General features: G+C 37.1%; 1 protein-coding gene across 7 annotated transcripts in view; it reads left to right on the top strand.

Annotated features, from left to right (window-relative positions):
- Nucleotides 1-26,727, top strand: part of EML4 (EMAP like 4) — a 143,616-nt gene that overhangs the window by 105,935 nt on the left and 10,954 nt on the right. For all 7 annotated transcript variants that reach the window (XM_019647946.1, XM_019647943.1, XM_019647942.1 and 4 more), the window contains 6 exons: nt 6,338-6,489; nt 8,461-8,586; nt 8,672-8,803; nt 9,506-9,573; nt 20,265-20,353; nt 21,716-21,813. In XM_019647946.1, coding sequence (XP_019503491.1) covers nt 6,338-6,489; nt 8,461-8,586; nt 8,672-8,803; nt 9,506-9,573; nt 20,265-20,353; nt 21,716-21,813 — 665 coding nt within the window. The remainder of the gene's footprint in view (nt 1-6,337; nt 6,490-8,460; nt 8,587-8,671; nt 8,804-9,505; nt 9,574-20,264; nt 20,354-21,715; nt 21,814-26,727) is intronic.

Here is a 26,727-nt window from a genome sequence, read left to right as displayed (position 1 = left end):
AGTTAAATTACCCAGTTATTTATTAAGTATATGTAACCTACATTTGACTCTACTGAATTTTCTAGGAGGTTAATACGAAATAATTAGCAAGAGATGGTATAGATATGTTCATTTAAACAGTATAAGATTAAGAGAAAAATCCTTCTGATCTTCTGAGTTTTTGAAGTCTTCCCAGAAGAAATGGTATTTAAGGTAACCCATAATGTATGTACAAGACTACAAAAGATAGGGAGCCTTGGTCCCAGTTTAGGGAAACAGTGCAAGTGAAGGCAGAAAGATGGATATGAGTGTGCGGCATTCAAGGTAGCATGAATAAATTTGTCATGTGGAAGTGGTAACCAAAACAAGAGATAGCCAACTTGAAGGAAACATAAGATTTTTAAAAATAGTAGTGTTTTGTAATTCCCCTTAACAGCTTAATATATACTAAGCCTCTGAAAATTCATGACAGATTTTCAGAATCTTAAACCTGGTTGAGCTCACCATGGAAGAGAGAAGAGCTGTGAGGCCAAGGATCCTTTATCCCACAGTTAGATGACCAGAAAAGAGCCTGCAAGGATGACAGAAATTAGAAATATTAAAAAAGAAAAAAGAAAAAGTTAAGATGGGGTGGGGAGGAAGGGAGAGAGAGAGAGAGAGGAACGTCCCTACCCTTTGTCTGTCTGGAGTGTCTGCATCAGGCCATGAAAACCACATGTGACTTAATGAATAAGGGAATCCTTGTTCCCATGCTCAGAAGGAAAGACCCAATTTACATGCCTGTCTCCCCCTAATAGACTTTCCCAGGACTAACAATGTCTGGCATTTGGGACTAGCTGGTGAAAATTATTTGTTCAACATTTATTAAGGAAATGACTTGAATCTTACCTCTGAGTGTCAGTGTAGAAGTAAAAGTCAAGTGGTAATGATTAAAGCACTGTTTTCACTGAAGTGTGGAATTTGAATATAGCATTGTAGATGTCTTATGAGCGTGATGATTTTTATTCTGTAGTTTTTAGGAGATACACTACATTAGTGTTTTCCATATCCATTCACCTGAATTTCTGAGTTTTGCAGTTAAATTGAGTTAGACATGTTTAGAAGTTAACAAAATAATCTTTAAATTGTATTATCAGTAACCCTGATCTCAGTCTTTGGCCATACATTTTTAGCCTTTTTCATTAGTTTAGGTTCAAAATTTACATATGAGAAGGATGGCAGTGGGATGAGGATTCTTAAGAAAAAAGAAAGAACAACAGTATTTATCAATTACCTTTCCCACTTATCTCTCTTTTCTTTTTCCTGGGCACATTTGTTCAGTATCAGAAATGCCAGAAACAGCATTTTATATCAAAATTATGACTTCAATTGTTGACATGTTATCCTCCGATCCTGAGCAGTGTTTGAGTATAAATGCACCCTTCAATTAGCTTAATATGTGTTGAGTTGGGAGAGGCAGAGAAAGGTTCAGAGGATGTTTTTATTTCGGCTTTTGTCTGAAAAACTTGTGCAAAGAAAATCCACATGTGCACACACAGGAAACAGGAAATCTAATCTTGTAAACCGGGCACATGAAATGGCCTGTGTTGTGCTCTGCTACATGACTGACCCTATTACAGGCAAAGTTGCTAAGAATTTTGTTTCCTCCTTTCTATTTGGGGTTTTCCATTCTGTGAGTATGGCTGGAAGGGTTTGGTGAGTACAGTAAAATAAGTGTGTAAGCCCAGATCAGAACAGATGCTTAGTTTCCATTTTTAAATTCTTGCCCAAATTTTCAACAGATTGATCCCGTTTGCATAATCCGACTGTGACATTTCTGTACCCGTGGCAGTCTGAATTACACTTTGAGTGTAGCATGTCTGATAAAATGACATTTTTGGATGGCAGAAGCATAATTTCTTAGCTAAACGTTTTACTGTAGTAAGTAGGAGACAGACCAGACTGTATTTTATGCCTCATAAGCTCTCCTGTATATTTTTCTTCTTGCTTCCATACCCTAAATGTAAATTAACAGGAATCTTCAAAGTGACTAGTGTTTTTCTTTTTTTCCAGTTTTTTGAGCTATAATTGACATATAACATTGTATAGTTTAAGGTGTACAACATAATGATTTGATCTATTATATATTGTAAAATGATCACCACAGTAAATTTAGTTAGCATCCATCACCTCACAGTTTTTTTTTTTCTCGTGCTGAGAACTTTTAAGATCTACTCTCTTAGCAGCTTTCAAATATACAGTAGAGGATTATTAACTGAGTCATCATGCTGTGCATTACATCCCCAGGACTTATTTATCTTATAACTGGAAGTTATATACCTTTTGATGACCTTCACCCCTTTCCCCCACTCCCGCCTCTGGCAACCACCAGTCTGTTCTGTTTCATTTTTAAAATTTTCTTTAGTTGAACATATAAGTGAGATCATACCATCTTTCTGTTTCTGTCTGACTTATTTCACCTAGCATAATGTCCTCAAGGACCATCATGTTGTTGCAAATGGCAGAATTTACTTCTTTATTACACACACACTGTATTTTCTTTATTCATTTCTCTGTCAGTGGACACTTAGGTTGTTTCAATAGTTTCTGTTTCTTCTGGGGTACAAGGTATTTGTTATTTCCTGCATATATGAAATAGTTCAAAATTTTTCTTATATGAAATAATTCATAATTTTTAAGTGAGGAAGGAAAGTTAATTGTATCTAGAACACCATTAAAATGTTTCTTATTTTTAATGTAAGTTCCTTTAAAGGGACTAAGAAATACCACCATTTTACCTGCTCTCCAAATAATCAACATGAGCCCATTTGTCCAGTTGCTAAGACTAACACAGATTTCAGAGTCTCCCTGGCATTTGATTCTATAGTTAAACAGGCACAGAAAGCCCTCCAAACGAGATCTTTATTTGGCAGTCAAGGTAAACTTGCTTTTTATGGAAACTCTGTTTCTGTTAGAGATCAGAAGAAAGGGGGAATTTGCAGTTAAGCTTGGATAGCCCTGTGGTGGTGATTACACCTGGAGGTACAATAGATTTTTAAATTCAAGGATAATTATTTTTCTTGGCAGGTATTTCAAACATTTGGCTTAAATTGGAATGTTAGAAATATAGGTCCATGAGAAAGAAATCTTTGACTAAATTTAATTTTATAGATAAATACTATCTAAAGGAAGCTTTGTTAATTTGTTTAAATTTGAAGCACAGAAATGTTTTAGATAAATTAATATTAGATCCTCCTTAGGAAATCACTTTCCTGGGATAGAGGGTGGAGACTGGGATTCGCACAGAATTGATCACTGTATAGAGTTTTTATTCTTGATGAAGCACTTATTCTTCAGTTTTATTTTCTATTTCCTGACATCCCATCATTCTAGGAAGATCTTAAATGTTTAACAAGGTTTTTGTCATGTTTAAAAGCATGGAACCTGAGTGACAAATCGAAGAACTGTATTTCATTTTCCTCCATTCTGATGGAGATTTGTGAACCTCCACATCTCTGCTTTGTGTACTTCCAGACTACTCCTAATTGAACCCATGCATGAGAAAATCAGCTCTTTGCTTTTTTTTCTTTTTTAATGCTCTAATAGTGCCAACAATATTCTCAGAAAATTCACATCTCTCAGATGTCTTTTCTGTCTTGGTCACACTAGAGCCATGATAACTAATTGGCTGGCTGCCCTACTGGACATAATTGTATTGCTCAATGTTTAAAGTACTTTTAAGTGACAAATGTTGATGTGAGCAGAAGCGGTTGACCTTAATAAAGCAGGTTTGTTGGGGTTCTGCTTTCAGCTCTGCTGAATCAGGCACCTCTCCTCCAAACCAGGCAAATCCTTTCCTTCCTCTCTGCCAGATTTACCCATCTATTAAGTATCTGTCCCACTAGCACCCTTACACTGAGTAATATTTATCGTCAGTTGCAGCATAATTTTTTTTAATTATTATTTTTTTAAAATATGGAACGCTTCACGAATTCACGTGTCATCCTTGCGCAGGGGCCATGCTAATCTTCTCTGTATCGTTCCAATTTTAGTATATATGCTGCCGAAGCGAGCACGCATAATTTTTTTTTTAGGATACCAAAGCCCTACAAAATGAAGTTAATTTTTAAAATGTAATGAAGCTCCAGTAGAAAAATGAGTAAAAATGAAGTCTTAATAATAGCTTTATTGGGCCGGCCTAGTGGCGTGTTGGTTAAGAGCTGGCTTGGGACGCCAGAGGGCCCCAGTTTGGATCCCACATATGAGGGCCAGTGACACTGCCCTCTACAGCTAAGATGCTGAACAACAGCTCAACCTGGAGCCGGGCTCCCATGAGTTACCGGCGACAGCATAGGCTGCAGGAAAAAAAAAAAAAGCTTTATTAAAATGTAATTTATATACCATAAAATTCACCCTTTTAAAATGTACTATTCAGCGGTTTTTAATATATTCAAAGAGTTGTGCAACCATCGCTGCTGTTTAACTTCAGAACATTTTGTCACCCCAAAAAGAAACACTGTGCCCATTAGCAGTCGCTTCCCATTTCTCCCTCCCTTCAACCCCTAACAACCATTTGTCTACTTTTGGTCTCTATGGATTTTCCTGTTTTTGACATTTCATATAAATGGATCATACAGTAAGTGTTCTTTTTTGACAGGCTTCTTTCACTTGAAATGTTTTCAAAGTTCACCCATTTGTCAGTACTTCATTCCTTTTTGTGGTTGAATAATATGCCGTGGTATGGAATAATATTCCATGCCACATTGTGTTTATCCATTTGTCAGTTGATTAACTATTTTAGGAAATGAACATTTTCCCTGGATTTATTGAGATATAATTGACATATAACATTGTATAAGTTGAAGGTATACAACAATGATTTGATATTATATATTGCCAAATGATGAGCATTAGTTAACACCTATCATCTCACATAGTTAAAATTTTTTTTCATGATGAGAATTTTTAAGATCTGCTATCTTAGCAACTTTCAAATACACAATACAGTATTGTTTACTATAGTCACCATACTGTGCATTAAATCCCCAGAACATATGCACCTTATAACTGGAAGTTTGTACCTTTTGACCACCGTCACCCATTTCCCCCGCTGAATAATTTTTAAACTTGTAATTTTTTTATTTTTCCAAAGGATCTAAGGTCTGTTTATTGAGTTACTTTCGCTATATTTAAACAAGGCTCTGTCTACCCATTTTGAACCTGGTAACTAATTCTGCCAAGATAATTATCTTCCAAAAAGTTTTACTCTTGCTCTGCCAGCTTCACCAGCCAGATAAATAGCATCTCTGAGTAAGGCATCATGAATACCAAAGAAAACATTTCAGTGCTAAAATCTTATCTTCACCTTTAAAAAAGAGGACCTGAAGGGGGGGTGGTGTGTGTGTGTGTGTGTGTGTGTGTGTGTGTGTGTGTGTACGTGTGTGTGTGTGTGTACTTTACCTAAAATCTTTTTAATGTACCTGCCTCGTCCCTCCCTGGGTACATACAAAGTGCTATAACCATACACGAAAGCTGGGCGTCGTTCAGCCATAACACTGGTACAGCTTTACCAGTCTTTAAAAATATTTCTCTGGTTAGTCAAAAGCCACTGCTCCAAGCTTCCAGTGCCTTCCCTAGTCCCCAGTATCTGAGCAAATAAAGAGAATAGCCGGGCAGATTAACAGTGGCTGCTAAATGTTAAATATTATGACTGTTAACCTCAGCAGGAAATAAAGGATTTTTTTTTGCAAACTCGGAAACATTTGAGTGAAGAGATTTGAATCCTAGTCACAGCTCTGTCACTAGCTAGCTATGTGGGATTGGTTAAGCTACTTCTGTACTCCTGTTTCCTTAGCTCTAAAATAGAAAAGACTCCCCTAACTACTATATAAGAGTAGTGAAATTCTGAGTATTCTCTGTTGTCTGTGAATTATCAATACTTTAGTTTACCTTTTTGTAAGAATGTATTTTGAAATATTTTCAGAGTAACTAAATATTGACATAAATGCAAAAGATATTAAGCTTCACTGTCTGCTTTGCATTAGACTTACTAAAAATAGGTTTTTGATTATTGCATCATAGGAACTTTTGATTATATTCTCCAACTTACTATGGTTTGACTTCCAGTTTTTCAACTTTACAGTGGTGCTAAAGCAATAACACATTCAGTAGAAACCAGCTAGACTAAGCTAAGATGTTCAGTAGGTTATGTATATTAAATGTTTAGGATATTTTCAGCTTACATTGGGTTTATCAGGACGTAACAACATCATAAGTGAAAGAGCCTTTGTAGTTCTGCTAAATTTTTCTTCCAGGAATCCACTGAGGTCTGATGGAAAATGTTATCACTAGTGTTTTTATTTTTCCCTCATCATATTAGGTGTTTATCAGATCAGCAAACAGATCAAAGCTCATGATGGCAGTGTGTTCACACTTTGTCAGATGAGAAATGGGATGTTATTGACTGGAGGAGGAAAAGACAGAAAAATAATTCTGTGGGATCATGATCTGAATCCTGAAAGGGAAATTGAGGTAAGAATGGAAATGGAAATAAAAATTTTTAAGTAGTATATCCTCTAAACTCATGTCTTGTTCCACATTAACATAACTTACACTTTTCTGGGAAATTGGTACATACTCTTGTCATTTCATTCCCTCAAAAAAAATTGGGGTGGGGGGGGAGCATGAAACAAAATAATTTGAAAGAATAAAAAAAAAAAGATTGGACAAAATAATTAACTTGCTTGTTGCTTATATCTGAGATTATTTTTTTAGTGACCCAAAACATAACCATGCAAACTTAAAATTCAATAAACATTCATCCAATACTATATCCTATTCCAAGTTATACAAAATAACCAATTTAATTTTTAAAACTTAAAAATAATCTTTCAACATTGGGCTTAATGATAATCACTAATTATCTGAGCATGTGTCTGCTTCATGGCGTGAACCACATGTATCCATAAAACCTGACAGGTATTATGTGCTCAGTGAAAGTGTGATAATTGAATTGAGGTCTCGGGAAGTAAAATAGTTAAGAATAGTATTTTAGATTAATAATTCCCAAAGCAAGGGCAAATCTCAGAGTTTAATATAGCTTCTATTTTTTGGTGACTTAAATTTTGAACTTGGTCTCAGTGTTTTCTACACATAACATGCTTTCCAAACAAAATCTTCTCTATAAAAGAGGATCCTTGATAGTACTACTCTTGGGTTTTATTTCTAAGAAGATAGATAAAAAAGAATTGCTTTATCTCAACTTCAAGTTCATACTATTTCTCTTCTTCACAAGATAACTCGTACCCTTTGTAATCAAAAGCTATACCACCATCTAGTTCATCCTCCCTTTGCCATTTCTAACATAAATTAGGATGATTTTTAGAATTCAGTTCTTTGTGCTTTTCAGAAGTAGTTTTGGGTCCTAATTCCTAAAGAAGAAAGAACTACATTATTTCAGAAAAAGTCATTCTTTGGGCTTATTGTATTCACTGAGAGTATAACCTATAGTGGATTAATTGAGATTGATCTCGCAACGAGTCCTGTTAATGACAGTTATAACACTTCACAATATACTGCTTTTTAGTTTACCGAGAAATCTCACATGTACCATGCTTATCTTTTTTTTAAGGATTTTTATTGGGGGATTGGGGGATGGGAACAGCCCTGGGGAATTGGGAGAAGGGGAACAGACAAGTTTTTGTCATTTAGTTCTTCAGTCTAGTTGTGGGGAGGACGTTGCTTCACTGGCCCAAGTTGGCACCATCATTGCGCTCTTCCCGGGCGAGGCAGATCAGTCTCCGGCTTCTGGACAGCCGCTCACTGCAGCTGCTGGCTGCTCATGCTGGATGCTGGCTACACACAGTAGCCCATGGCAACCCACTGCCACAGGGGCTGCAGCCTACGCCGTCGCTGGCAACTCACGACAGCCCAGCTTCAGGTTGAGCTGTTGTTCAGCATCTTAGCTGTGGAGGGCAGTGTCACTGGCCCTCATATGTGGGATCTGAACCGGGGCCCTCTGGCATCCCAAGCCAGCTCTTAACCACCGCGCCACTCGGCCGGCCCCCGTGCTTATCTTTTGATCCTTATAACAAGAGTAGGTATGGCATGTATTATTATTATCATCATCATATTACACATAAAAAATTTGTCTTAGGCTAAATGACTTACCCAAAATAACATAACTAAAACCAGACCATAGTCTACATGTAATCCAATACAATTTACGTCTTTTTCCTCTACTCCTAACCCATACCTCTTGAAATCATATAAAATATAAATTTAAAATGACTGAAACAAAGAGTGTTGATAATACAACTTCTGTGAAATAAAATGTAATTGAACAAATGAATTACTATTAGCATAAGATTACCATATTACTTTCAAATTTGGAATTCTGTCATTTATTATCCCGTAATTGCTTTCAGCTATAAATGCAGTCTTTGGGTAGTAATTAATGTATGTTAATGTGCGGATGGTGACATTACAAACTTATTTTTTTAGGTTCCTGATCAGTATGGAACCATAAGAGCTGTAGCAGAAGGAAAGGCAGATCAGTTTTTAGTAGGCACATCACGAAACTTTATTTTACGGGGAACATTTAATGATGGCTTCCAAATAGAAGTACAGGTAAGCTGTATGATTTTACCCATTAACTGAGTGTTTTTGATGACACCCTTTTTTTCTGATAACAATCGGTATATTTCATTTTCAGGGTCATACAGATGAACTTTGGGGTCTTGCCACACATCCCTTCAAAGATTTGCTCTTGACTTGTGCTCAGGACAGACAGGTGTGCATGTGGAACTCAGTGGAACACAAGCTGGAATGGACCAGACTCGTAGATGTGAGTAAAGCAAAATGTGATTATAATCCCCCACAGAAACTCCCCAGACTAGCAAAGGAAAAAGGACTCGGCATTGTTACAACAAAGTGTTTAGTAAAGGGCAGAGAGAGTGTTTGGTCACAAAGTATAGCATGAACCCACTCTAAAGAAGCAAATGGAGCAATGCAAAAGCTCACTTTTTCTGTCAGTTTCAGTAGTAAAAATCAAAAAGATTTCACATATTCGTGGAGCATTAATCGTTATGGAAATGTTTGGGCCTCTGGTGGTGCTGCAGTTGGATTCAGTAAGTGCTGCTCACTAACAGACTCGACTGTCTTCTTTTTGAGTTGGTCTCTTACTGTGTTTCTCCCTACCCCACCCAGACATTCACCTTTTCTAGCCACAAAGGTGCATATACGTTCTTTGCAGACTCTAGAGAACAGTACAAATGTTCGATGTTATTATCCTTATTATTATTATCCCACTGCCTAGCCACACGCAGATGGTCCTTTCCCTCCCCACTCTGCCAGCATGTCCCTTCCTGCTCTGAAATTCTTTTTCCTCTCATATCCATGTGTTATTTCACATTGGCTACAATGAAGTTGATTGTAATTCCATATTTATATGAAACAGGTTATTTTCAAATATGTTTTTGCCACTATTCCCATAGATCTAGGGAGACTTTCTCATGTACTCCCCAACAGCTGTCTGTCTCTCTTCTAGGAACCAGGACACTGTGCAGATTTTCATCCAAGTGGCACAGTGGTGGCCATAGGAACGCACTCAGGCAGGTAGGGTCTCTAAGGGAAATGTGAGCTAAGTAATTTAAAGTGGTGGGATGTTTAACTGTTGCTCAGGGATGTTCTCAATCTGATCTGGAGGATGACTCTTTTAAGTGGCACACTAATATGTTTGTTGCTCTTTATCTGTTACGGATACTCGTTCAGTCATTCACAATTGAGCATCTACCATTTGTTAGACACTGTTGTGCACATTCAGGCCACATCAGAGTGCAAAACAAAGATCCTTGTCCTTGTGGAGCCCACATTTTCGTGTGTGTCAGGGTGGAGGTAGAATAAAAAATAAACAGTATTACTAATTAGAAAATGTTAAAAACTGTGGTGGAAGCGGGGTGAGCACAGGAAGAGGGATTGGGAAGGGGTGCACTTGCAAAATGATAAATAGGGCAGTCAGGGTAGGCTTCATTGACCAAGTGACCATTCAGGAGACTTAACTCTCCTTTGTGATACTTTCTGTAGTGTCGGAAAATTTCTGTCATCTTCTAGGGAAGGAAATTGAAGCTGACATAACCCAGTTGAACTTTTTATAAGTTGTTTGTGCTGTAGCTTTTGTCATCCTGCCTTTGAATGCCACACAGATAGATAACGAAGGTATATTTCCTGAAATCATTATTAATTACTTGTCTTTGCAGACCTTGTATGGTATCTTTTCAAGGTTATTAAGTAACATTTATTATCTGTATATTTTTTAGTCCTTTTTGTTGCCTCTGCTATAAGTAGCCCTCATCACAAATAACTTAATTTCTTTTAAAGAGGCAGAGGAAAAATATGAAGTCAATTTCTAAAAGTTAAACCCATAGAAAATGTGAAATGTAGATTTCTAATGAAGTGAAACTGTTGTGAAAACACTTCAGTGTTTTTGTTTATATGACAAATATTTCAAATCAGCCAGTTCATTTAATTCGAACTAAATTTAGTCATTTAGAGGTTTTTTTGTGTCAGGTTTTTCCCTTTGGCTATTGGATACAAAACAAATTAACACCTTGGAAAGTCAAAACAATCAAATTCCTTCTCATAGACAGTGCTACAAAACCTTTCAGAATCATAGAAAAACTGGTCTTTAAAGTAAAGATAAACTTTGAAACGTGGATATGTGAGTAGAATGTAATTAGAGATGCTATTTGACTGGTTCTGAAATAACTGTATTTTAGAATTAGGCTGCTTGGGGAATAACTGGGGATAACTTGAAAATATAGATGGCTTTACTATCTCTGATTTCCCCAAACTACATGTCAGTATTAGATTATAACTTAGACTTGGACTGAATAGACAAGTGTATGGCAGGTCACTTTGTAAGAAATTATTTTACCAAAAAATTAGTCTTAAGCACATAAGAAACTACCTGAGCTGTAGTATTGAACTAGTTTTTAGAAAACCACAAAGGAGTTTACTTCAGATCTGTTTTTTGAGCAGCTGAACAAATATAACAAATGCTAAAGTCAATGAAATAAGGGCTACCATTTATTCAGTATCTGATGATACATCTTATATGAAATTCTTTTTATATATTACTGTAAATCTTCAAAAGAGCTCAACAGAATATAAGTTTCTCCGTTACACAGACAGGAAACCAAGACCCATAGAGTTTCAGCTGCTTGTAATTGAGCTTGGATTTGAACTCAGGTTCTATATGTTCCAAAGCTTGTCTCTTTCCACTGCTCCACCATTACTTCGCGATGTGCTTATGGTGTGTATGGCGTTATTTAGAAATATTGTAAGGAAAGTTTCTTTTTCAAGGTTAAATCACTGGCTGACACCTATTAAAAGGATTTACTGTATATATGAAGGAATTAAACACTGAGGAATGTAAGGACTAGAGGGATTTGAATCATTAAGGCACGCCACTTGATTGGATGGATGGAGAGGCTGTACATATAGAGCCCCAATTTTTAAGGAAAAACTGATCTGATTTAAACTCACTGAAATTACTTTCTAACATTTACATATCTGTGAGGTCATTAACAAACTTAAAATGAAAAGTCACTCACTCAGGTGACTTAAGCCAATGGTAAGCCAGTTGCTTCCTCTGGGAGATATGAGTGGAAGACACCTTCTAAATGAGAGTGATGTGACAACTACATAAAAAAGTGTTGGCAGTCCTTTCTGGTGTGGAGCTGGGGATAATTTAGAACCTAGGGGAGATGTAGTTATTGGAGTTCATTCTATACATAACTACTGTCTTTGTTTTCACATCTGGTTAGATTCTGTTGATTCGTAGAGAGCTTCTCAGTTTTATTTTTTACACAGGTCTGTGAATACCTGGCTATATTGTCTAAAACTGAAAATTCCTCAGTTTAACCATTCAGATTATTATCACTGACCCTAAGCCTGAAAAAAAGTCAACACTTAGGGCAAGAAATTTTTTTTTTTTTAAGCTTTGTATTGGGGAATTGGGAGAGGAACAGACAAGTTGCTGTCCTTTTGTTCTTCACTCTAGTTGTGGAGGACGTTGCTTCACTGGCCCAAGTTGGCACCATCATTGCGCTCTTCCCGGGTGAGTCGCTGGCTTATGGATGGCCACTCACTGCGGCTGCTGGCCGCTCACGCTGGCTGCTGGCTACACACGGTAGCCCATGGCAACCCACTGCAGCAGGGGCTGAAGCCTATGCCCACGGCAGCCCAGCTCCAGGTTGAGCTGTTGTGCAGCATCTTAGCTGTAGAGGGCAGTGTCATTGGCCCTCATATGTGGGATCCGAACCGGGGCCCTCTGGTGTCCCAAGCCAGCTCTTAACCAACGCGCCACTTGGCTGGCCCGGAATTTTTTTTTTAGTATAAAGTAACACATGTCCAATTGTGCATGACCCAGAAAAGGTGACTAGCAAAATGTTTAAAGATGTCTCAAGTCCATATCTGGAAATCTTCTGTTTCTTATAATCAAGAAGATCATGTGTGAATAAATTATCCAAGTGATAAATAAAATGATAATTTTAAAAGAATGTATGACTAATATAATTTCTAAGGGAAAAAAGTTAAATGCATAGACCTACGTGGACATAGTACCTCCTTAACATGCTAATCCTCACATAGTAAGGATTCTTTTTAACAGCTTTACTGAAATATAATTCATACACCATACAATTCATCCATTGAAAATACACAGTTCAAGAGATTTTAGTAAGTTCACAGGGTTGTGCAACCATCATCACAAGCTAATTTCAGAACATTTTCATTAACCCAAAGGAAACCATACCATTAGTCTTTCCTCGTTACCCCCACCCACTTTCTCCTAGCCCTAGGCAACTGATCTACTGTCTGTTTCTATAGGTTTGCCTATTCTGGGCATTGTATATAAATAGAATCATACGATATGTGGTCTTTTGTGACTAGCTTCTTCATTAAACATGTTTTCAAGGTTCATCCATGTTGTACAGTATATATAAGTATTTCATTCCTTTTTGTGCCCAAATAATATTTCATTGTATGGATATTTTGTTCATCAGTTGATGGATATTTGAGAAATTTCCACTTTTTGGCTAGTATGAATAATGCTGCTATGAACAGTCATATACAAGTTTTTGTGTGAATGTATGTTTTCAGCTGTTTTGGGTATATACCAAGGAGCAGAGTTGTTGGATCATGTGATAACTCTATGTCTGATATTTTGAGGAACTGCCAAATTGTTTTCCACAACAGCCGCACCATTTTACAATTCCAACAGCAAAGTATATGAGGGTTCCAATTTTTCCACGTCTTCACCAGCACTTGTCATTGTCTGTATTTTGATATATGATTTGCAGGTAGTGTCTCTCATTCCAAGGGTTCTTTTTACTTTCTTGATGGTATTGTAGTAACATTTGTGGCACAGAAGTTTTAATTTTTCATTAGTCAATTCTTTCTCTTGTTTCTTGGTCATAAGGAATTACTCACATGTTTCCTTCTAAAGTTTTTATAGTTTTAGCTCTTACCTTTAGGTCTCTGATTCGTCTTGAGTTAATCTTTGTATATGGTGTAATATAGACATCAAACTTCATTCTTTTATATTATGGATATTCAGTTGTTACAGCACTATTTATTGAAAAGACTATTCTTTCCCCCATTGAATGGTTATTGACACCCTTGTCAAAAATCAGTTGACCATAAATGTATGGGTTTCTGTCTGGACTCTCAATTCTATTCCATGATCTATATGTTCATCCTTATGCCAGTACCAGTGTTGATTATTGTAGCTTTGCAATAAGTTTTGAAATTGGGAAATGTGAGTCCTCCAACTTTGTTCTTTGTTCATTTTGGCTATTTAGGCTCTTTTGAATTTCCACATGAATTTTAAGATCAGCTTGTCAGTTTCTACAAAGAAGCCAACTAGCATTTTGATAGGAATTGTTTTTTTCTTTATAGATCAATTTGAGAGAATATCACCAACTTAACAATATTAAGTCTTCTAATTTATGAATAGAAGTTTTTTTTTCCGTTTATTTTGATCTTCAGTTTTTTCCAAAAATTTTTTGTTTTTAGGGTCAAATTTGCTTATTCCTAAGTGTTTCATTCTCTTCATGCTACTTTAAGTGAAATTGTTTTTTCAGTTTCATTTTCAGAATATTCATTGCTGGTATATATAAACATACCTGCTTTTTGTATATTAATCTTGTGTCTTGCAACTTTGCTAAACTCGTTTCTTAGTTCTAATAGTTTTTCTAGTGGATTCTTTAGGATTTTCTACATATGAGATCATATAATCTGCAAATAAAGATAGTTTTCTTCCTTTCCAATCTGAATGCTTTTTCTTGCTTAATTGTCCTAAATAGAACCTAACTTCCATAGAAGTGGCAAGAGTGATCATCCTTTTCTTGTTCTTTATCTTAAGCATTCGGCCTTTCACCATTAAATATGTTAGTTGTGGGTTTTTCATAGATGCCTTTTGTCATGTTAAAGAATTTTCTTTCCATTCTTAGTTTATTGAGAATTTTTAATCATGAAAGGATGTTGGATTTTGTCAAATGCCTTTCTGATCTATTGAGATAGCATGATTTTTATCCTTTATTAATATGGAGTATTACATTAACTGATTTTCAGATGCGAAATCAATCTTATATTCCTGAGAAAAATCCTAGTTGGTCATGGTGTATAATTCTTTTTATATGTTGCTGGATTCAGTTTGTTAGTATTTTAGTGAAGGTTTTTGCATCTATGTTCATAAGAGATATTGGTCTGCAGTTATATTTTGATGTCTTTGTCTGGTTTAGTTATCGGGGTAGTACTGGCGCTAAGGACTTTAATAAGGCTGCTACCTCCTAAACCGAAATGAAGATTTAAAGCATACAAATGAATAAAATTAGTATATACTGGTAATTACTAATCATTAGTTACCAAAATATTAAATTTATTGAACCAGCATAGTACGCATGATTTTCAAATATAACATTCTCTCACTTTTTTAAATTTGGGTTTCTTGATAGGATTGGAAGTTCTTCATAAAGCTCACAATACATGGTAACCTGAACCATTATGAACTTGAAAGTTTATAATCTCTGAATTATTGGTAAAAATATATTCTGCTTGATTTTTTTCAAGACCCCAGTTAATCACCCTTCCCCTTCCTGTTTTTTAAAGCTAGTTTCTCAAAAGGCATTTAATCTTTATACCACCTCCAGACCCCAGAGAAACCACAGATATATTTGCCATCCCATCAGGATGTCAGGTCTATATCAGCTCAGACAACATTCTCCAAGCAGTTTACACAGAACTTTACTCTGGTCTTGGTTGAACCTAGTTCCATTTCTGAACCAACATTCAGTATTGAAAGGAGTTTTTGCCATAGTTATTTTACAGGCTCTAAATAGAGGTGATACACCCAGAATTAGACAAATCAAAAGATTTGAAGATAGGGAGAATAAAAAGCAAGGTTAAAGCTGGAAATTGTTTCAAAGAAAGGAATCCACAGAATTGAGTCAGTATATAGAATATGTTATATGTAATATATAGGGGTGGAAAGGGGAATGGGCAGAGTGAGGTGACTTCAAAGAAGACCCCAAAGTTTCTGGTCTCTAGGGATAGAGACAGCTTTGACAAGGAAGCAAGCTGGGAAAATGAGCCTGGCAAATGAGTAGTAAAGAATTTAGTTTTTGATGTGGAATCACAGGAGCCTAGACCTGGAGAGACTTAATCCAGCTCAACTCATCAGTGTTGATGGTGACTGTAACCTTCGTGAGCCAGTGAAGTAGCTAACGTACTGGTACCAAATTCTAGCCAGATGCTGTTGACGATCAAGTTTCTGAGCCTAAGAAATGCTCCTGCTCAAAAGGGAGATGGCAAAGACATATTAGCACCACCTGAGATTTTCTTCTTAGACATAATTAAAAGAGAAAACTTTAATTAGCGAAGCATAGCTTTTTCCCTCTGTAATTTGATGTTCCTTAACTGGGCCCATGGGCACTCCTCACCTCATTCCCCAGGGCCCACCGTGTCTTTGAACTCCCTCGGCATGAATCTCCCTGAGTTCGCCAGTTCTGAGTCACTCTTCAGATGCTCACTGAGCGCCTGCAACTTCTATAGCACTGTGCTAGATGCAGTGAATGGCACAAAGAAATACGAGACATGGTCCCTACCATAAAAAGATATCATATCAGTAGTTTAGTATTACTTGAATAAATGGACACTAATGCTTGGAGATAACAGAGGAATTACTGTGAGTCCGAGTGGTCAGAGAACACTTCACAGAGGAGCTGGGGTTGGTCCTGCCTTGAAGGGGTTCTTGGGTCTCGCAGAGGCAGTGAAGAGTGAGGAGCTGATATATCAAGCAAGAGGATTGGACTGAGCAATTTCAGGAACCTGAATTCAGGACAAGAGCGTTTCTAAAGGCTTCTTGATACCAAAACAGAAGAATCCAAACTTGCTAGGCTGGCTTTTTAATGCCCATTAAAGATTTAAAAAATCTTTCCCTCACCACTCCAGCCAGAATGGTCGAGCTGTCCTTTATATACCCTCCAGCCCTTTTGTACTTGCTTTCTGCCCCCCTCCACCTTTGTATGCCCCCCCTGTCCTTGCCACATTTGATGTGATGAAATCCTAGATCACACACACCCTCAGTGATGATGGATGCCCTGCCTGAAACGTCGTAATCCTTATTACTTGTATAATTCATATTACTTTCAATTATTTACCACTTTATTAACTCATTCTTTCTCCCCGGTTAAAATATAAACTACTATTCTGCTCCTTTCCTGACTCTTCTCTGAATCCCTAAATGTTAGAGAGAGGCCTTTCCATGGGATCACACCCTTCCCTGGTGTGAGAAAGTGACAAGCACAGGGCCAGAAGATCCATCCTGGTTCTGCCACTAACTAATGGGTTGATGACTGGTCAGGTGTTTTGACATCATAGGATTTCCGTGTTCTTATTTGTAAAATAAGAGGTTGAAATGGGCTTCTCTTCACGTTTTTCTAATTATTATATAAAAGCCACATTTCCTGTTGTAAGTAGAAGATCATAAAGAAACAGAGTAGGGTGAAAGTTACAAACCTGCCACCTAGAGGATACTTTACATTATGATGAGTATTTTTAAACTCATAAAGAGATAGATCTGTTCAAAGATCATAGGGACTTTAAAAGTATGATACTTTTAAACTGTAAAATCTTTGATTCTTTTTTTGCCACCAAAGAAATCAATACAGTGTCTTTTTAAAAAGTCATCAGGATAAATGATGGTGCTACATTTTGGTATCTGACACACAGATTAGTTTAAATATATGACCAATGATTTCCCATCTCTAATACTGAGCAGTTATATTTAGAAAGATACATTAAGTCCTTTAGGCCAGCCATATAGAGCCCCATAATGATTCCAAATTACCTTAAAGCAGAAGCTTGGTTTTAATGTATATACTCTAGACCAGCGGTTCTCAACCTTCCTAATGCCGCGACCCCTTAATACAGTTCCTCATGTTGTGGTGACCCCCAACCATAAAATTATTTTCGTTGCTACTCTATAACTGTAATTTTGCTACTGTCATGAATCGTAATGTAAATATCATTTTGTTTTCCGATGGTCTCAGGCGACCCCTGTGAAAGGGTCGTTTGACCCGCAAAGGGGTCGTGACCCACAGGTTGAGAACCGCGCTCTAGACTAAAATAAGAATACATTCAACACAGTGTAAACTTAAATATTTACTTCTAGAAAATTATCTTTGCTAAAGGGTTTGATTGCTTCTCCATATCTTTGTTAGGGACAGAGGTCCTAAGACCAAAAATATTTTCTGAAGGTATATGGGGCCGGCCGAGTGGCTCAATTGGTTAAGAGCTCGCTCAAGAGTTTGAGCTCTGAGCAACAGTGTTTCGATGCCTGGCCCGAGCTGAGCTGCCGCTGAGCCAACAAAAGGTGGCAGGATGGCTCAGCTAGAAAAAAATGAAGGTATAACATAATCATGCAATGAAAAGAGTGGGAGCTTTAAAATTATTGCTGGAGGTCCATATGGCAGTTGTTTACTCTTAATAACAAAGTTTACTTTAATAACAAAGTTATTGAATTATTACTAAAAATTATTTACCAAAAGTAGAAGAATTAATCTGTGATACGTAATTAAATAGAAAAAGTAGACAGGATTTGGGTGTTTTGTTTTGTTTTGTTTTTGATAGCTGCCATCTCTACCCAATAAATGACTCAGAGTTTTAGCTTTCTACATGTTATACCAACAGACATTCTGGGTTTTTTCTTATTACTTTTTAAGGGAGTTTCCAAAAAGATAAAATTGTTTGCGGTTTTCCTGGGAAGATTAAACTGACTTGGAAACAGTCTTAAAACAGTATCAGTTGGGACGTCTCCAAAATAAAAATTGATAATTTTTAAGTTTCAAAAAGGTATGGTAACGTTCCCATAAACTCATTAAAAATGTGAAGCCTGGCGCAGACAGAGTGGTGCTGTATCTCATTGTTCTTTGGAGCATGTGTTCAGTCTGAATTGGAATACTTGACTCCCTTACTCTGAAAGAGCAGTTCATTTGGCATCAGCTTTGGCATTTCTTGGCTCAGAGGAGTTTCACAGTGGTAGCCATAAAAATTGATTAATGAATTACATTCTCAAAAGAAACCTATAATCTCTGGGTACTGTCTAGTTGCAATAAAGTATGTTTCTTATATACCTTTTGAAATGAAAATGATCAATATACATGCAGTATAGACTTCAAAGTGCCAGTTTCCTTCTTTTAAACTCAAGTATTCACCAATAGAAGCTATTTCCCTGACCTGAGTAGGAAACAGAATTTATGGATTAGGTTAGCTACCTAGAAGTTTCTGCCCATAGTTCCAAGTTACTAAAATTCATTCATGAACATGTTTAACTAGAGAGGGATTTCCTTGATAGAGGTAAAGAGTTGGGATCTTTTAGTCTTTAATCTCCTACCTTGAATAAAGCATGTGAAACACATCATTAAACATTTCATTTTTTAAAAATTCTTTAAAGCCCTGTCCTCTCCTAAAGGGTATTTCTTTTAATCTGAAAGAGATATGGTCTTTTTCCAGATATTAGTTATATAGTTAACTTCAATATTAAAAGGAACTATCATTATGGTTTGTTATTGGCTTATTTTAGTGGTGGAATTTTTCCCATCTGAATAATTGAAAAAACTTGCTACTCTTGTCTCATCCGGTTATATGAGATTACGATAGTGATTTTATTTTTCTAGTCTTCTCACTTCTCCTCCCCGTTTCTTCCTGTAAACTGTACTGTTAAGTAATTCTTGCTAAAACTTGGGTTTTGTCATATTCAAGACATATTTTATATTAAGTTCATTTATTCATTCTACAAATACTTTTAGTGCCCGATCTAAGCCAGCAGTGCTCATCTCTGAACTCCTCCAGTCAGCTATGCGTGCTGTTTATATATAGCCTGCCTCCTCTCACTTAGCCAGTCTTTAGTTGTTCGTACTTAGTTTCATCTTTTCTTTATACCCTGCATCTCGCCCCTGCTTTTCTGAAACACCATCCCTTCATTCAAGTTCTCTTACAAAAAGGTCTGATAGTCATTTATTATGTAGTTGGATTAAGTCATTGTTTTACTCTTAAGAAGATTTTACATTTTGACTTTTCCTGTAAATGTGAATGAAAACCTCTCAAAGAATTTTGTTTCCATGTACAAGTGTTGGGGGTATTGGGGAGGCAGAGTGCCCTCTGCTCTTCCCTTTCACCTTCACACTGCCCGAGCATGCTCCTTCCCAGCTGCATAGTGAAAGCAGCAGCTTTCACTCCTGCCTCAATTGCTGTGCTGCTTTCCCTCAGTGTTTGGCTCAACCCCATATCCTGCATCCTTTCTAAAGGTTTTTCTGTATCTGTTACCATTCACTTTCCTTATGAGTTCCTGTACTATACAGAGTCACCATCACTAAGATCGGCACTTAATGGTTCTTTGTTTCAATTGGCTCATTTCCTTTTCCCCAACTGTAGTGTAATCTTCAAGAACGCTAATCTTGTCATCGTACTCTATTTAGACAGTGCCTAGCAAAGAGACACAGTTGGCATTCAGCGAATACCTAAATAGAAATGAGAACATGTGTAGGCATGTATATTTATATTGTATCCCAACATTTTGCAAAATGAATTCATCCTCATTAGAAGAAGGAAACATGTCATACTTATGGGCATTATTAAAATGTATTAATTTTTAAAAATTAAAAAAAAATCAGCAACCATTTTTTTCTGTAAATGTAATATCTGAAAATTTTTTGATTTTTTTTTTTTTTTAAACTTCTTAACAGGTGGTTTGTTCTGGATGCAGAAACCAGAGATCTAGTTTCCATCCACACAGACGGGAATGAACAGCTCTCTGTGATGCGCTATTCAGTAGGTAGGCAGATTTACCCCCGCCCTGGCATTCACAGCATCTCTGTAATTGCATATTTTAACTTCTACTCTCTAGAGTTGTTAAGTATTGAATATGTTTCCCCCAACATAGATTGAATTCTGCTGCAGAAAACTGCAAAAGATCTGCTAAAGTTAAACAACATTCTAAATCATCAAGCAAACATAAACTTATAACAAACTGTTACAACTGCATTTGCAATTGAAAGCAGAACACAGTGCAATCACTCCCCCTTTTTTTTGCACTACACATACTTAGAATTTTGAATAGGTACCAGCCTGAATATTACATCTATTTAGCAGCCATTTCTTTGTATGTAAGAGAATATAAAAGAAATTATAGTAATAGAATACACAAATTTTATAGGCCCTTCAGGTTCTTTAAAATCTAGTTACATTGTTATTGGTTACATAGTAATGATTGGTTTTAGTAAAATACTCAGCAACTCATAAGAACTTGATAAAATTTGTTTAGCCTTGTTTGAATAATTCTTTGTCCTTTATTAAAAATATTAATTTTCCATAGTATTCCAGTTTCCTTTTCCCCTTATTATTATGATTTTGATTCATATCATTCTCCCCTGGAGTGAGTTTGAGCGACATTTGCTTCTATTTTAAAATATATTCCAAATGTATAGTTGTTGGATCAGTGTGGGGTCCAAAGGATCTTTTTGATTGTTTCTAAGTTGTTTCATCCAAGGAAACACAGAACACTATCCTCTGAGTCAAAAAAAAGGAAGGAAAGGTATTTGCTTCAAGCTATAAGCTTGGCAAGAGTTGAAGCAGAAAAGGTTTTCTATTTTGGATTGGCTTTTTTCAGTGCTGTAGTCAGAAATAACTACTGCAAATATGGTGACTACAATCCAAGGATCGGTTGGACTTTTCTGACCATCTGCTGTGTGACAAGTACAACAGAGGAGACTGTGAAGAACATGGTCCCTTCCCAAGATACCCGACCCTGTAGTGAGAAAGAGCAAGTGTGCCCAGCCGCAGTAAGCAGTTGTCTACTCACCTTGCATGTGAATACTGTGTACTTAGATTCATGAAAGCAGGTAAACAGCCCTGCGGCCAGTTCAAGCCAGCTAGGAGATGAGGCTAGAGTGAGGGTGTTGAGTCCAAACCTGTGAGTATCTCCAAGAAGGGATTGTATATTAGACTTGATAACCATTTGTTTTTCAAGTGTGCTAGTAATGAGAAGACTGATTCATCAAACACCAAATAACAGTTGAATTGATGAGATTTAACAACATTTGTAAAATACCATTTAGTATAGGTGCAATAAAATAACAGTAAATAAATCTACCCAAATATTTCTCTAGTCTAAACGCTTTTTCCTGCTTCATTCTAGACGGCACCTTCCTGGCTGTAGGATCTCATGACAACTTTATTTACCTCTATGTAGTCTCAGAAAATGGGAGAAAATATAGCAGATACGGAAAGTGCAATGTAAGTAGTGAACTAATTAAGTTGGAAAACTGTTGGAAAATTTTACTTCTGTTAAAAAGAAGAGTTAAATGTTTACATTGATGTATCTGTTATTTTCTGTCCTCAGCTGCTCTAAATTTTAATCTCTATCTGAAAACAGATTACCTAATAGCAGAATATTGCAGCTCCCTGTGTACTTTAAAGGGTTTCTCCTTTGGATGGGAGTTTAATACTTGTTTCTGTGTGACTGATTTTAAGGTGGTTTCTTAAAGCTATTTCCACAGGAAACTCTTAGAATAACACATTTTGAAAATGGAGGTGAGTCAGAAATGAAAGGGTATCTCACTTTTAATCCCAGTGTCCCATGTTTCTGCCCACCCCAACACCCTGTAATTTCCTGTATCACCTCTCTGCCACTAAAATAATTTAGAGAGATTTGTCTGCAGTAAGAGAATTGACAGAAACGTATTTCCTTTAATTTGTTGTCCATTTCTGATTCACTAGATTATCACTGTAAGACGAAGATTAGATTCAATTCTGTAGACATACTGAGTGCTTACCTTATGGCAGGTACTCTGCTAACTAGAGAAACATTGTAGGCACTGCCAGTACACTTAAGATTTGTTCCTTTTCCTCGAAAAGTACACATTCAAGCTGAGGACAGGACGAGAAAGGCAGAAAGCACAGCGTAGTGGTTAAAAGCACAGACTTGGGATCAGACTACCTGGATTTGAATTCTTCTTTCAAAACTTACCAGCCAGTGTGACCTTGGGCAAGTTGCCTAAATCTTCTACTTCAGCCTTCTCATCTATAAGATGAGGATAATAGTTCCTGCTTCACTGGATTAAAACAAGCTAATGCATATAAAACACTTAAAATAGTGCTTGGCACATACATACACAACATATGTTACTTATTATATTTATGGAAAATGAGGAGGTATCTTGGTATGTATGGTGTTAGGGTTATAGCAGATCACTTGATGAATTAGTGACTAAAACAACTAGTTTTTAGAAGCATATACATAACCCAAACCCGGGCCATTTACTATTTGAAGAAGAGACTTATTTACTTGACTTGTTTTGCGTATTTTGTACCACGTGCTAAAACCAGCTTATAAACTGGTCTGCAAGCAACCTCAAAGTTGTAGAATTCTCCAAAATATTTTTGTTTACCTTGACACAACATTATAAATTGTCCATTAATTTATGTAATCCCATCTTTTAGTTGATTTATTATTTTAATACTTGTGATATGGAATAATAACACCTCATTGCACAACAGGATTAAATGAAATGTTCCATGGAAAGGAATTTTTAGATTCCTGAAGTTTACCCTACTAGGCACCAAATTTTTCTTATTTCTCACCTCAGCCTTTTTTACTTTTTATTTTATTCATTTTATTTTTCATGCGGGAGTCGAACCGGCAACCTTGCTGTTAAGAGCGCATGCTCTATCCACTGAGCCATCCGGGTGGCAGCTCAGCTCAAGGTGTGGAGTTCAGTCTCAGCCGCAGGTGGGCATAACCCACCATCGAACAGGCAGTCTTGTCATTAGGAGCACGTGCTCTCACCAGCTGAGCCATCCTGCCACCTGTTGGCAGCTCAGCTCGTGCTCTTAAGCAAACACTTACCCAACTGAGCCACTCGGCTGGCCCTTACTTCAACCTGTTTTAAAAAGTCTATGTCTTAATAAACAGAGTATCTCAAATATAAGTTAATGTTGTGGGATCATAAAGTTTACAGGTAGCACACATTGAGCTCAGCCCTCATTTTACAGATGAAGAGACTGTATTTCAGAGAAAATAAATGACTTGTCCGTGGTCACATTCTGACATAGTGGCAGAACCCTGTTCTCTCAGTAGAGCAAACTTTCTAATGTATGGTAATGCCTCAGATTTTTCAATATGTGTATTATTGGACTGTGCCCTTATAGTACAACCGATTCAGAAGAGAAACAGCAATGTGTGGCCCTGGATAATGAGAATGATCTTGTAGGTGTTGAGAAATGGCAAGTTTATCAATTGCATGAAACTTGGCCTTCTCCAATTAGGCAACTTTTATCTGACGAGCATTTGAAAGTATTATTTTGAGATATCCCTAGAAACTGTTAGTTTATAGTAAGTACTGTTTGAGGCTCTAGTGGAAGGCTCAGTTACTCTGCTTTTCTAATTATCTTCTGTTTTGTGCTTTGCTTCCAGCTGTCACTTCTCCTTGCTGTCTCCTTCCACCAGCTGGTCCTAGAGTTTCATATTAACTGCTTTTATCTGTTGTCTGCTATGATATAGGACAGACAAAACTGGGCTAATGCTGGCTCTGCCACTTACTAATTTGCGATTTTAGGCAAGTTAATTAACTTCTCTGAATCTTAATTATTATCTTAAAATTGGAGATTATAATAGTTCCTACTTTATAGGATTGTTGTGAAGATTAGGTCTTTGTTAAAATATGGCAACTGAAACTGTTTTCAGAGTTCCAGGTACAAATGCTGTTTTCTGTTTTATTTCCAGTATTTTCCTGTTACTAGTCAGTATTTAAGTGATCACCGTTGCTACAGAAAAATATTTAGAACTTTAGAAAATGTCTTGCTAATAAATGCATTGTAACCAGGCAGCTGGAGCCTGTCCCTCTTCCCGGTATTACTTTCTGTGGAAATGTCAGTATAGAACATGACTGGTACCCAAGCACACGAAGGAGCACTTCTTGGTAGAGGGCAGCGGGCTAATCAGCAGCATGGTCATAACAGGCCAAGGCCTTGGTTGCAGTCTCATAAGCTAGGAAACAAGACAAGATCCATTTTTAGAGAGATGGTCTTACATCATCCAAGTTCTCCAACGCTGGTTTATAAAATGCGAGTTTGCAGCAAGAGCTGTAACTGACAGGGGACTGAATCCTAGTCTTCTCTGGTCAACTCAGTTTTCCCTCTATAAGCAAGCCTCAGGAAACCAGCTCATACTCAGAATGCCAGTTTATTCATTTAAAATAAAATATATACGTGCCAAAGGGACAGGACATGAGCATCCTCTAGCCAGTACTTCCCTTCAGGCAAAAAAAAAAAAAAAAAGTGCATGTGAAACCAGAGTCTAATCAAAGTACGCAAGCTTGGCGCCTGCATGCACAGTAGGGCTAGAGCTGCCACTGGAGCTGGTGTTGGTTCAGGTCCCTCTGCCCTGGACATTACGTGGGTGCTACCCACATTTGCCTCTGTGGCTCCTTTTTCTTTGCAGACCACCGTACCTCCCACCCCATCTCGAATTTTGGATAGATTGATACGTGCAATCAGGTTGTACTCTAGACTTGCTGGCCTTGGAGTTATTACGACTCTTCTTTGCCTTTTCTGCATTGATTTATTTTATGTTAATTCTAAAGTTTTAACTCTCAGAGGTTTGGGGGAACATCCATTGTAGTTTCCATAAACATACAAAACTTCATCTTCCATTCACAGAAAATTATTTCCATTTTCTGACCCCAGGTATCTTTCATAGTCTTCCTAAGGTTGATCCTTACCTACTTAAACTTCAGTGTTTAAAAAAACTTAGCATAAACTCTAAATTTGGAAATATGTTGTATATTCCCTTGTCTAAGTGTCTTTAAAAATGTTAAGACTGATCTCATTTAGAATCAAAATTTTTAGCATATAAATGGCAGAAGAGAGCATTATCTGGTCAACTTTTCATTTGATGAATAAGTGAGGCAGGAGCTCATTTATCACAATCCTTTGTTTTATGTTCTAACCCCTCTAATGAAGCCAATCTCAATTAATACAATTACCTTATAGTATAAGTACAGGTAAAAACTAAATATTCTCCAAAGGTAATACAGACTGAGTTAAAATTTGGACCTGTCTGTTCAGTCCTTAGAACCCTGGAAAACTTCCGCGTATGCTAGAAGAGTCTAGCCGAGAGCATTTTGGCTTAATCTTTTTTCACATACCCTGTTACTTCCCTTTTCTCTCTCCCATTTCTAACCCTTGCATTTAGTTCTAAGATAATCTTTGTCGTCTTAGAAACAAAGCAAAAACAGGTGCAGTACAAAATAAGTACATTCCAACTTTTAAAAGAGTTTCTTGATTTTGGAGTAGTACAGAAGGGGAGAATAAGATGCTTTATTTGCCTCCTGTTTCTGCAAATAGCTGTCTCCCAACAAGGAGACTTTTTCTCTGTCATGGACATTAACTAGCCTGGGATGTCTGCCTGTATTTTAGTCTAGTCACTCATTATGTCACTGGACTAGAGCCATTAAGACGTTGCTTGTGAAACAGCAGTATGACAATCACAGATTCCGCAGAAAGGCATAAATCTCATTATCTATAAAAGCAATAAGGATAAAATAAGAGCACGACTCAGGATTTGTTGCTTATAGATTAGTGCTCACATGTGCCTGCCTTGAAAATCTATATTAAGAAGCATGATAGGACATAACTTACTGCTGAAGCTGCTTTTGTACTTGGCTGCTGTGTGGCAAATGATACCTCCTCACACACACACCTCAGGTTTGTTTACTATACATGGCTGGTCCTGGCCCATCTCTTTGAAGAAACCCCAGTGACCTTCCAAGAAATACTTGGCTCTTCATGAGCCTGACCTCTCAGGGATGGCAGAGGGATAGAGGGGAAGTTGTGGAGTCATCCCTCGGACTGCTCATCCGTGACAGCCTTTCATTTCCTCTTCTGTGGCCTGTGTGCCCTCTCACTTCCCGTGTTCACCCCTGGGAGCACCCTGCCTGCTTGATGCCCTTAGGTTCTCCAAATCTCCCTCCAAACCTGCTTGGCCTGATCTGTGGCATTTGTTCCTCCTAATTAGGTCATATAATTTAGAACGTCCTTCTTTCTTTTACTTCCCCTGAGAACTTCCATCTTCTTAGTCTTTAGTGAATACTTTAAAAAATGGTTTGACTAGATAGATTGTAGGATTTGTGGGTTCATGATTGTATCATA

Source organism: Hipposideros armiger, unplaced genomic scaffold, assembly GCF_001890085.2.
Source record: "Hipposideros armiger isolate ML-2016 unplaced genomic scaffold, ASM189008v1 scaffold_118, whole genome shotgun sequence".
Taxonomy (NCBI): domain Eukaryota; kingdom Metazoa; phylum Chordata; class Mammalia; order Chiroptera; family Hipposideridae; genus Hipposideros; species Hipposideros armiger.
This window is presented reverse-complemented; position numbering and strand designations above follow the sequence as displayed.